A 13,623-nucleotide genomic window follows, 5' to 3' on the forward strand; every position below is an offset into this window, starting at 1 on the left:
ATCTTTCTTCATAGTCCAACTCTCACACCCATACACTTGACCTCAAATCTCAGGAGCTGAGGAGAACTTATTTAATGTGTCAAGGCCGTACTTCTTTAGAACAGAAAAGGAGGATGAAGGTCCAGCTGAAGGAGGGAATTGGCAGGAACAGATTAGCAGAGTCAGCCCAGGAGTGCTCAGTACATCCAAAGTGAAAGTCAAGTCACTCAGTCATGTCCAACTCTTAGCGACCCCATGGACTGTAGCCCTGCAGGCTCCTCTGTCCACAGGATTCTCCAGATAAGAATAATGGAGTGGATAGCCATTCCCTCCTCCAGGGGATCTTCCCAGGGATCCCAACCTAGGGATCAAACCCAGGTCTCCTGCATTGCAGGCAGATTCTTTACCATCAGAAACACCAGGGAAGCCCCATCCAAGAACCAACCAAAGCCCGAGCTCTGGATAAAGCAGAGTGTCTGTGTGATCTTGAACTAAGTCACTAGAAATGAAGGGGTGAGGGATATGAGGCGAAAGGGGCATCCAGTCCAAGAAAATGGTGTTAATAAATATTAATCTTGAAAATGAAAGCAACTTAGGTGAATTGGTGGGACTGAAACAAGGAGGGTAATGAGGCTAGGAAAGCAATAAATAAGGTTAGAAAGGCAGATAAGGGGCCTGATCATGAGTGACCTTGTGTGGCTTCTAAAATGGTTTGCATTTTCTCCTGATACAAGCAACAGAGACCCACTCTCCAGTTTTAAACCTCTGAGCAAAATGATCACTTTTGCATGTTTGTAATATTACTCTGAAATGAGTTTGGAGTAATTCAAACCTAAAGGCGGGTCTGGGAGACTATTTCAATAATCCCCATGATGGGGGCCTTCACTGTTGACTTCTTGGCAGGGAGAGGAAAGGAATGGCTTTACCTAGAAATGGGTTTAAAGAGGAAAAAAAAGTGGTCCTGTTTTAAACACAATGAGTTTGATGTTATCATGGGACACCTAAATTGCTACCCACACACACATTTGAGAGGTCCACATCTATGATCTTATCACAGATGGTCTTAAATTATATTTATTTTTGTGATCTAGGTTAAAGTTTAACTGTTTTCCTCACTTCAGGACTTTTCAGTGCCTCCACTATGCTATATCACAAATGCAGAGGGAGGATATAAGATGCAGTGTTTACCACACTCAATCGAACAAGAGTATTTCCCTCAGTTTATTAACATGTCTCAGGACAATGGGGTTACCTGCTGTTCTAGAAGTTTTCAACTATATTAAGATTAAAAAACAATGAAGAGTTTTTTGAACTGGTTCAAAAGCAATTAGAAAGCAGACCAAAAAAAGGAGCTTGAATAATCAGCAGGGTGTAAAGAATGAGCCTTGCCTGGCTCATGTTCTTAACAAGTGGTAAGAATGGGGAGATCTGCCTAGTGTTAAGGACCCTGTGAAATATACTATCAAAGTGAAACAGATGTAGAGGTTGCTTAAAAAGCCAACTATGTCCAAAAAAGGTAAACACACAAATAACTATAATTTAAGACCATTTGTCAGATAAGGCAATGGCACCCCACTCCAGCACTCTTGCCTGGAAAATCCCATGGACGGAGGAGCCTGGCAGGCACAGTCCATGGGATCGCTAAGAGTCGGACACAACTGAGTGACTTCACTTTCACTTTTCACATTCATGCGTTGGAGAAGGAAATGGCAACCCACTCTAGTGTTCTTGCCTCAAGAATCCCAGGGACGGGGGAGCCTCGTGGGCTGCCGTCTATGGGGTTGCACAGAATTGGACACAACTGAAGCGACTTAGCAGCAAGACCATTTGTGATAAGACCATAGATGTGGTGCAAACAAAATTATGAGAAGACAGTCAGAGTCAGAGCCAGAAAAAAAACTATTATGAGAAGGTAAAGATCACTTCTTACTTGGATTATCTAGATAGCCTTTAAACAAATTATTTATTTGGCTGCCCCAGGTTTTAGTTGCTGCACGTGGGATCTTCGATCTTTGTCAAAACATGTGGGATCTTCAGGTGCAGCATGCAAGCATGTGGGATCTAGTTCCCTGACCAAAGATCGAACCCAGGCCCCCTGCTTTGGGAGTGTGGAGTCTTAGCGACTGGACCACCAGGGAAATCCCTTATCTGTATAGTCTTCACAGAGGAAGGAGCATTTGAACTGGGTCTTGAAGATGTCTGGAGAGCCTGAGAGAAAGCAATAGAAAACAGAGCAATAGGCAGAGGGCGGCTTAATGATGGCTGTTTGACTGGAGCATGGCTTATGGAGAAAAGAGTCTTGATCCGTAACACTAGAAAAGGCAGTTGGTGCCAGACCCTGAGGGAACTTGAATACCAGGCTGAAAAGTCAGGCTTTATTTGATGGGAAATAGGAAAACACTGATTTAAAAAAAAAACAAAACAAAACAACCTTTATTGAGGTAGTGCTGACATACAATAAACTACACATTTCAAACTTTCATAAAAAGTTTTGGTATGTGTACACACTCATGAAACCATCACCAAGGTAATGAATACATCCAGTCACCTTCTACTGAAAGATTTCAACAGAATAGTAATCATAGCAATGCTTTGGGAAAATGATTCGTAGTTTTTAAACAGTAAGTGCCCCCATCTGATACATTTTTTAAGGGATTTTTATTTTAGTTTTTAATTATTTGTTTTTGGTGTGCTGGGTCTTCGTCGCTACACAGGCTTTCTCTGGTTGCAGTAAGTGAGGGCTACTCCCCAGTTGTGGTACACAAGCTTCTCCCTGCAGTGGCTTCTCTTGTTGTGGAGCACACGCTCTAGAATGTGGGCTCAGTAGCTGTGGCACATTAGCTTAGTTGCCCTGCAGAGTGTGGAGTCTTCCTGGACCAGAGACAGAATCCATGCCTTCTGCACTGGCAGGCAGATTCTTAACCACTGGGCCACCAGGGAAGTCCTGATACATTTTATTAAAGTTTCAAAATCTTGTTTAGTGGCATGTAAAATTTCAGAATGAATTATACCATGTCCAAAAAGGGACCAAAAAAAAGTCACAGCTTTGGGCAACTTGGTGGTAATACATGGGACAGATTGGAATGGGTCAAGCTTTCAACAGGATGATCAACCGAAAGCTTAACTAGGAGGTTTTATCAGAAGTCCCAGCAGGTGGTAATAAATGCTTGTAGGAAGAATCAGGACAAAAAGGAAGGAACAGTGAGCAAGACTAAATGGGGGCATAGAGCCAGAGAGAGGGAGAAAGGAAAAATGACTGAGGTTTTGAGTTAGTTGGATGGCAATCTGGGAAAGTGTGGGGATAAGAAAGGTCGATAGAAATAAAGAGTCAGAGTTTGTGGGTATGGATTTCGGAAGAAGGAAAATAAGTCAGGTTTAGGAATCACATTGAGGTGAAATGTAAAATAAGACTGGTTTGCCTTTGTGGGAGGCAGAATTAATGAAGAGAAAAAAGTCCAGCTAGAACTTTATGAATCTCAAACCACAGAGTCTCTGAATTGTTCAAGCAGTGCTTAACATATTCCAGGCATTAGGCTAAACCCTTCACAATGTATATTGTATCATTTATCCCTCACAATAATCCTATTGTGGGAACATAAGCACAAAGGAGTTGGATTACTTGCCCAATGTCACATGATTTGTCTATGGTGAAATCAAGTTGTTAAAATCAGACAGTCTAAATGCATTCATGATCTCTGGGCTACAGTGTTTCTTTCACGCAGCCCAGATCACTTCAGCTCTCCTAGGACAGAGGGTGGCCTAGCAACAAACACAACACCCAGGACAGAGCTGCCTTATCTATTTGCCTAGCACCATATCCTCTGTCTCAAGGTATTACACAACAGGGGAACTCCTTGGTGGTCCAGTGGTTAGGACTCTGTACTTTCACTGGTGTGGCCTGGTTGGGGAACTAAGGTCCTACAAGCTGTGTGGCATGGCCCCCAAAAAAGATACTACAGTATACTTGGAGCTAGATTCACATTCTGATGTTTTATGGGCCTCATAGGACAACAAAAGGGAGCTGGCATGGCTAAGAGGGGGAAGAATAAAAAGAGAACACTGCTAACCTCTAATACTTATCATTCAATTTATTTTTTTCCACTTTTATTGAGATATGACATTGTGTAAATTTAAGGCATACAATGCAATTATTTGATATATATGTTTGTAAAATGATCACCATAATAAAGTTAGTTAACAAACCTATCACCTCACATAGCTATAATTTGTGTGTGCATTGAGAATTTTAAAAATCTACTCCATTAGATTCAAATATATATTATAGTATTGATAAACATGCACTTCCCTGGTGACTCAGCAGTAAAGAATCTGTCTGCAATGCAGGAAACATGAGTTCAATCTCTGGATCAGGAAGATCCCCTGGAGGAGAAAATGGCAACCTATTCTGGTATTCTTTCCTGGGAAATCCTACGGACAGAGAAGCCTACAGTCCATGTAGTTGCAAAAGAGTTGGACACTACTGGTGACTAAGCAAGATTGTTAACTATAGTCAACATGCTATACATTTCATCCCCAGAACTTCTCATAGGAAGTTTGTACCCTTTGACCACCTTCACCTATTTTCTCTACCCCAATCCCCAATCTCTGCTCTTGGCAACCAGCAATCTGCTTCCTGTTGCTATATCATTCAATTTAGATTCCACTTGCTGAGAATTAGATCAAACGCACAGAGAGAATTTTATTTCATGAACAGAACAGCGTTAGTCAAAGTGAAAATAATGATTTCACCTAAGAGGTCAAATACCACAAAACTCACCATGTTGGGTTTACAGTAATGTAAGGGACAAAGGAATACATCAAGTGTCTGAAGTTGGTAGCAAGAAAAGCTAATTTCTACTAAAGAGAAACATGAAATCTCATTTCTGGATTACCAACTTAATTTATTGAAGAATAGAGGAAATAGCATAACTTGAAAAAGTCAAAATATATTAGCAGCACTATATCTTTATGTCTGTACATCTAGAGGAGCCAGATAGCTGGCTGGTTGAGGGGAGGGGATGTGGTTAGCTTTGTTAAACTTAAGCCAAAGCCATTAACGCCTCACTTAAACAGTAGTGCTTTCCTTCTTGATGTTTAGGTAAGTCATCTAGTTTCTGGAGCTTAGAGATGAAGAAGTCTCTACTTGATGACTGTCTATTAATCCATGAGATTATTAAGAACTGTTATGTGATACACAGATCATAGAAACCATATGTTTTACTTCCAATAAGTTCTAATCACTTGTGGCAGGACCAAGGAAATACACACCTCTGTCGAATACTCAGGAGTCCAGGAGTTCACTGATTTGTTTTAGAGAAAGTGTGGATTATGCAAGAACTAACAAACACTCAAACTAAATTCTGATAAAAAGAGTCATCCTACCTACGGTTTCTTTTAGAATTATCAGGATTGCAACAAAGTTTAAATTACTCAAGGAGAAATGGTCATGGAGCTCTAGAACAGAGGTCTGAAAAGGGCCAGGGAGTAGACATTTTAGGTTTTACAGGACAGGCTATATGGTGTCTGCCATAACTCAACTCTGTGGTTACAATGCTACAACAGCCACAGGTAATATGTAAACAAGTGAGTGTAGTTGCATTCCAATAAAACTTTCTTTAAAAAAAAAAACAAAACTGTGGGCTGATTTGGTTTGTGGGTTGTAATTCCCCAACCCTTGCTCGAACGTGATGGTTCTAAAAATTTGTATGCACACCAGTGGGACCAATTAAAAAGGTACGATCCTAGGCCCAGCCTACCCCTACCAAAACAGAATCTCTAGGGATACAGCCTGGAAATCAGCAACGTATAACGTCCACAAGTGGTAAGTGAACTGCACTTCGAGAAACACTACGGCATGTACACAGCTAGCTTCATCTAAGATAAGATGGCCCTACAGTCCCAGAAGGGGGCCAGCACTTCCTGTATTCTGTAGTGATAGAAAGGCAGTGACTGGTCTGTTGCTTTTTGGCCTTTCTAATAGAAAAGCAGATGAACAGACTGCTATTTTCTTGCTTCCAGCCTTGACAATAGATAATATAATTTGGCTCCAGTGAAATTAACATGAGATTTAGGTTATGAATTTAAAAGAAAATCCTCAACTTAAAATAACAAGATTTTCTAAACCAAAGATCTCCCTGAAATGCTTTAGACTGCAAAATTAGTAGACAAGATGCCTTATCAGAGGATGGAGCTAAATCTGATGGAATGGTTCACTGTGGGCTCCCTTTTCCCTACATTGTCTCCAGCAACCTGCCCTGTTGCCTGGAACTCCACTTCTAAAGTCATTACTTTGCATCTGGAGGTCTTTGTTGCACTAAAAATCTCATTAAAACTACTGCGTCACTGTGGAAGACCCCTCATGTAAAAACAGAAAGTATAAAAATCTCTGTAGACCTCTGGGTGATGCTCCTAACTTTAACAATCAGTAGAAAAGAGATTATTCAGCTAAATTAAGTGCTGTACAAGAGAAAGGGTTTTTATTTGCTTGTTTCTTGATTTTAATCACCAAAGATCAATCATCCGATCAGTCAAAGAAGTCCTGTTCAGGCTGGGAAACAGCTCCATCTCTTCTTCAGCCCTCCAGATTTTCCTAGGAAAGACAATGAATATCCTACAATCAAAGGGATGGTCTTCAGGAACTCCCTTAAGAAACCAGAAAGACCTGCAGACACCTCAAGGGAAGCCCGCTCCTATTAAGGCTTTTGCTCATCCTGGAAATGAAAACACATGTTCCACAGAGCAGATGCTCTAAGGCAGAGGCTTAGAACGCCACCTATCGTTACCACCACAGCAGATGTCATTGTTCTTGGTTAGACAATAGTAAGGTGATTCTGAACTTCCTCAACATACACCCAAAAGATGTTAGGGGAAGGAGATCCAGAAACTTACCAAGGGGTAGAGCAAAGTCAGACTGACGTTACAACCTCACCATAAATATAATCACAGATGATTATGTGAAGGAAGTGGAAATTAGTTTGACAAAGTTAGCAGTCAGTATTTTAGGCAACCTGCCTCTGGGGTCCAGGGCTTCCCCGGCAGCTCAACGGTAAAGAATCTGCCTGCAATGCAGGAGACAGTGCAAGAGATGCAGCTTCGATTTCTGGGTCAGGAAGATCCTCTGGAGGAGGGCATGGCAACCCACTTCAGTATTCTTGTCTGGAGAATCCCATGGAGAGAGAAGCCTGAGATGCTGCAATCCATAGGGTTGCAAAGAGCTGGCCATGACTGAAGCATGCACACTTGGGGTCCAAGACCTGCTGGCTGAGCTTCTGACTGCTCCCCTTTTCCATGGCAACACCCCACCCCCCACCGAATAATCCTGTCATTTTCAGCAAAGCTGGAAGTCCTATTTACCCGCATGGTTTCCAACTGACAGAAAGAACCATGAACTGGAGTCTCAGGTATTAATATAAATATATATATTAATATAAAAACAATGCCAATATCCAGCAAAGACAGGGGTCCAAAATACTTACCCATCCTCCCTGGCCCTGGATGTACTCTCGGATGGCAGTGTTGCCATTGATCATATTCGTCATGGGCCTCGCCACCTGTCCTGCCACGTTAGGATCCATGTGGGCCACATGTTCAAGAAGCTTCACAGACACTGCCAGAAAGGCTCTCTCGTAAGCCAAGCTGGAATCTTGGGTACACCAGGCATTGCTGAGAGATTTCACTGTGTTCTGAAGTACAGTAACTGCCTGGGGAAAGACAGAAAATCTATCAGTGGAGTATCACTAAAAAAGTACAGGAGGCTAGAGTTGCAGGAATCCAGTAAGGCAAGTGTTTCTCAAAGAACGGCAAGGACACATTGGTTGTATTTAAGGTAATCTTTTTTTCCTTGATCATATTTTTAATTAAGTAAATTTATTTTGAGATAATATTTTTTCAAACATTTCATTTTGTATTGGGATATAGGTGATTAACAATGTTGTGAGTTTCAGGTGAAGAGGGAAGGGACTCAACAGTATATATACATGTATCCATTCTTCGTCCAACTCCCCTCCCACCCATAAGGTAATCTTAAAGAGTAAATGGATAAACTTTTCTTATTTTAATATTTTTTAATTTATTGCAATGGGTATTAGGAAAAAAACATAAGTAGCCCATCAAACCCACAATTTTCTCAGGATGGAAAAAATGATTAAAGAAAAAAAAAATGATTTGAAAGAAAAATCCTAAGTACGTGACAGTAGAGCTAGTCAAATCCTGAATGTCTAGCTTAAAAGACTGAAGTCTTGGAAACTCTAAAGTAAAAAATAGATTAAGCTTTTCCTCTTCCTTTATCCTTCCCCGAAAGTTTGATCCAAAAGCCATTATTTGGGGCCAGTGAAAGTGAAAGTTGCTCAGTCATGTCTGACTCTTCGCGATCCCACGGACTACACAGTCCATGGAATTCCCCAGGTCAGAATACTGGAGTGGGTAGCCTTTCCCTTCTCCAGGGGCTCTTCCCAACCCAGGGATCAAATCTAGGTCTCCCACATTGCAGGTGGATTCTTTACCAGCTGAGCCACAAGGGAAGCCCTAGGTGGGGCCAAGAAAGATTTCTGTGGTGTGGCACAGAGGGCCCATGGTAGTCAGAGCAGGGTGTCAGAACCCAAAGAAGCTGAGAAGGGCATCCACGGTGAGAGTGCCCATATCCTGGTTTCCAAATTTTGTTCTCTGTAAAAAGAAATCAGAGTTCCCAGGAAAATGGCTAATTTCAGGTTGTGGCTTGGAAAATACAAGATCTTCTGTAAAAGAAATTAAAGTAGTTCTTGGAGAATGATAGGGACATGCCAAAATCACAGTCCAGACTGAAAGGACTCCTACTGGTAGAATCTGGGGCAATTCGGGCACACAAATAAATAATGATAGCAACAGATTATAACCCATTGAATATAGTAGGAATTCATGAGTCCACATTGAAATAAAAAATAAGGTCAAAATATGAAAAGACAGTCGATTTTATGGTGATGGAGAGAAACCTGCCATTTGGTGGCAAGCATGCTGTGGTATATACAGAAATGGAATTATGTGGTACACATGAACCTTGGGCTTCCCTGGGGGCTCACAGAGTAAAGAATCTGCCTGCAATGCCTGAGACCTAGGTTTGATCCCTGGATGGATCCCCTGGAAAAGGGAATGGCAACTCACTCCAGTATTCTTGCCTGGAGAATCCCCATGGACAGAGGAGCCTGGCGGGCTACAGTCCATGAGGTCACAAAGGGTCAGACACAACTGAGCAACTAAGCACACACACGCAGTTTCCTTATCTGCTTAAATGGATATTAAGTCAGAAAATTGAGGACCGATCAGCAGTCCCCAACTTTTTTGGGATCAGGGGCCAGTTTTGTGGAAGGCTGTTTTTCCACAGACTAGGGGTGGGGGATGGTTTCAAGATGATTTAAGCACATTACATTTATTGTGTACTTTATTTCTATTTTTATTACATCAGCTCTACCTCAGGTCATCAGGGATTAGATCTTACAGGTTGGGGTCACCTGGCGTATAGGTTCTACAATCTAAGTTGTGTGAATACAGCAAGTGGACAAAATTGGGTTAGATGTTTGCTCTTACAATGTTATACATACATGGGGAAAAGCTGCACTACAATTGTTTCTATGATGCCTCATAAAGTAGTGTAAGGATTAAATGAGATAATAAGTGTAAAACATTTAGAATATTGTCTAACACATGGGAAGTAATGAGTTAATACTAGCTTTCATTATTGATATTAATCAGCAACCTCATCTAAAACATGGTCTATTGTATTTATATCCAATACAGAATCCAAGAATCAGAACTCTGATGAAAAGCCAGATACACCTAAGTGGCCTGCTGTAAGTACTCATTCCCCATTGTATCAGAATTGTCAAATGCCTATCCTTCCTGTATATAATTTTATTGCTGGATCTTGTGGGGAAACAAGATGCCCACTACCAACAAAATAAACGCTTCCCTTGTGACTGAGCTGGTAAGAAGTCCACCTGCAATGCGGGAGACCTGGGTTCGATCCCTGGGTTAGGAAGATCCCCCTGGAGAAAGGAAAGGCTACCCATTCCAGTATTCTGACCTGGAGAATTCCATGGACTGTATAGTCCGTGGGTTCACAAAGAGTTGGGACATGACTGAATGACTTTCACTTTCACCAGCAAAATATTTTAACAGGTGCTAAAAGAATAGAATGTTTTACCAAGAATAAAGTGCTATATATATATATATATATATATATATATATATAGAGAGAGAGAGAGAGAGAGAGAGAGTGTGTGTGTGTATATATATATACACACACACACTCTCTGCCATATAACACAGCTCTGATGAAAAACAATCAGAAGGCTGATGAGCCTGTGCCAAAAGCTTTTCACCTCAATATCACCTTGTCTTTGATTAACTGCTAAAGACTTAGAATTGAAGAATTCCTGCTGTATCTCCTTGGATGCAATAAGCCCCCCAATTTTTCATAGAACATTTGTAGTCACAGTTGTATTGGCATAGTAAGAGAACGGTGTCTGAAATAGAATAAACAAGAAGCCAACAATAGAAAGAAGTAGTGGAAACTTGACCTGTCCCCGAATGGTTTCTGCGATGACATTTCTGGCAGAAGCTTCCAATTCTCCATTGAATTTGTCACCCAGCATCCGAAGGCGACCCGCAATGATGGCCACATCAAAAGAGGAAACCTCCCCTAAAACAGATGGGGCACAGTCGCATTTATCACAATGCCTGAAGTGATGGCAAGCCCCAGGGACCTGGGCATTGAAGAAAGTTCTCTAGATTTCTAAACAATCCAGTTCCCATCCTCCCAAGAAAATCTTTACTATAGCGTCAACACCAATAGACAAAAAATTCTCCCTTCGCTGAGAATCTCTTTCTCTGCTACAGGGACTTCAGATATTGCTGAAAACTTAGTTTGCCTTTTGAGACTTCAGAGGAAATAAGTTAGCAGATTCCGATTTTCTTACAGACTTGCAATTACCACCTCAGGCCCAGAAGCCTTACCTGCATCTGGTTCCTCTGCACATTGTAGGGTCCGGTTACCAACCGGCCAAGCGGGGCCTAAGAAGTCGGCGAGGAGAGCGTCCACTATGCATGCTGTTTGTTCCTCAAAAGTTCGGGGGCTCTTCATTTTAGATGTATGTTTGCAGTCAAGTTTTGCTTTCCTACAGAACAAGCAATTCAGTTCAGCAGGAAGTCAGAAACCCTGGTAAACCAGATGTGTCCTCATGTAAAGTTACTTAATGGGACGTGGGGTCCTGGAGTCTTTCCTTCCACCTGTCTTCAAAGCAGCTGCTCAGAAAGGGCGAGACTGTTCTACAGAGCTCACCCGCACACAGGTGGGGAGGCTTATTGAAGACTTTCAGTTCCCTGAGAGCCACACCCAAGCCAGGGTTAATGGATAACTTATACTAGTGAGATAGCCAATCCAGAACTGAAAGAGACAAGGAAGAGCCTCTTGGGTAATAATCACTAAGAAACTTCCTGTTGGGTTCTGGGTATGGTGTAATTTAAAGAAAGAAGTTTTTGAAGTTATATTACACAAACATTCAACTCCTGACAGCAGTCATTTGCCACAATGGCACACTGATTATTTACTGAGTACCTGTGTGTAAGGAACTGCACATACTTGGCATATAAATAATCCAGAAAAATGACACAGATGCAGTTCCTATCCTCATGGGCTCACACATGGACATAAATGACAGATATTAAGTAACTAATCACATAATTTCTTGTGCTTATTGAGATATAGTGTGTAATAAGGAAACAAACCAAAATAAAGAAGGCTTCCTTTAAGTCGTAACATCTGAGAGGAGCTCTGAAGGACAAGTGAGGACTAATTAGGCAAAGAGTAGGAGTAAAACCATTCCAGATAGAGGGAACAGGACATGTAAAAGCTGAGGAGATGAATAAAAATTGGGGCATTTGAGGAATTGCAAATGGGAATAATACAAAGTATTTCACAGGGAAATAATGAGGATTAAGTAAGATAATGTTATGTGGAAGAGTCAAGCAGCATCTGAAATACGTGTGTGTGTGTGTGTGTTAGTTGCTCAGTCACATCTAACTCTTTGCGAAGCTATGGACTGTAGTCATCCAGGCTCCTCTGTCCATGGGATTCTCCATGCAAAAATACTGGAGTGGGTTGCCATTCCCTTCTCCAGGGGATATCCTTGACCCAGGGAAACTGGGTCTCCTGCTTTGCAGGTAATTCTTTACTGTCTGAGCCCTCAGGGAAACCCATCTGAAATATAGCAAGAGTTAAATGTCTTCCTTTTAGCCCAGGGTCTAATCACCGAGATGAAAGGAATCTGGGATCTATTCTCTAATAGAATTAAGTGGGGTCTTCCAACAGGGCTGGACTCCATCAGTGTTTTACAGGTTCTCAGGACTGGACACTGATTTTTAGTGGTTGCCTTCTTAATGGAGCTACACCTAGATTCTGGGTTTGTGTCTCAGAAGCAGCACTCAAACCTATCAACTTTTCCAGGGTATTCTGACCTGGTGAACTAGTAGGATGACATTCAAGCATAAACAGTAAGTTAACTGTTCAAAGTGGAATTTCTAGCTTGCAAAATAATCAGAGCCAATCTTCTGCTTTCTATTCCATTCTTAAAAAAAAAAAAAGATCATACATTCCTTTGGGACTAGGAATTATATAGCTAAAGGGTCATTTTTATTTGTCATTATCACTAAAGCTAAAAACAATGTCTAAGTAGCTTTCAGACTTCTAATGTCAGAAGATTCTGCAAAGATAATTCTAGGCCAATGTCCTTTCACACTAGAGCTAGCCACTGACAAGTTAAGGATTCCAACAAATACATTTATGACATATTCCCAAAATAATACACAAAAACAAAAAAAAAAAATTGTAAGATATAATCCAGCTGGTGTTAAATAGCCTCCCCAAGGTAAGTGGCATCAGTAAGCAGTAGAACAGAAATTTAAAACCAAGTATGTCTTACTATCAATAGTAAACCTTTCCCCATAATAATAACCCACCTTCCTTATTTCACTACTGGTATACATATGGGCAAATGCAATTTTGGGAATCTAATCTTTGCATAATCTTATATATCCTTTACATTATTTCATACAGTCAATGGTATAAGGCTAGAGAACCAAAGTATATCTTTCATGAGCAATGTGGGGTAAAACTTCCTCCTTTATTTACTTCTCTCTGAGCCTTCAGTGGAATACCCTTCCAACCATTCCTTCCCCTCCCTGCCCCCAGCCCACATACTCTTCACTCGTGTAGTTCAAATATTGTACTCTTAATTATTACTGAAAAATGAGGCCAGAATTTTTTCACTTTCACTTGTTTCTCTTGTTGCTCTGGGCATAATACTTTATATCTTTTTCCCAAAGCCTCATCTCATTATATCATTAGCTCAAAATCCAGGATCTTGTCCTCTGCACCAGGCCTGCACGTGAATGAGGATCCTGGGGTACAGCTCCTCTCAATGTGATGACCTGTAACTAAGAAAAAATGTTCTTTGCCTCCTCACCCCCAAATACTCAACCTATGAAAAAGTGATAGAATAACTGTAACAGAACTCCAATTCAAAAAGGAGGGAATGGAGGCATCTAACAGTTGCTGGTCCATAGCTGTAAAATGATCATCAAAGTGAAGTCGCTCAGTCGTATCTGACTCTTTGC

General features: G+C 41.2%; 1 protein-coding gene across 1 annotated transcript; it reads right to left on the minus strand.

Moving 5' to 3' along the window:
* BCL2L15 (BCL2 like 15) lies at nucleotides 4,659–11,357 on the minus strand. The gene is made up of 4 exons (XM_018045934.1): nucleotides 10,966–11,357; nucleotides 10,530–10,651; nucleotides 7,455–7,679; nucleotides 4,659–6,568 (listed from the first exon to the last, which is right to left on the minus strand). Exons 1-4 carry the CDS (start codon nucleotides 11,090–11,092, stop codon nucleotides 6,551–6,553), a joined length of 492 nt encoding a protein of 163 aa, XP_017901423.1. The 5' UTR covers nucleotides 11,093–11,357; the 3' UTR covers nucleotides 4,659–6,550.

This window comes from Capra hircus, chromosome 3 (assembly GCF_001704415.2).
Source record: "Capra hircus breed San Clemente chromosome 3, ASM170441v1, whole genome shotgun sequence".
NCBI lineage: Eukaryota > Metazoa > Chordata > Mammalia > Artiodactyla > Bovidae > Capra > Capra hircus.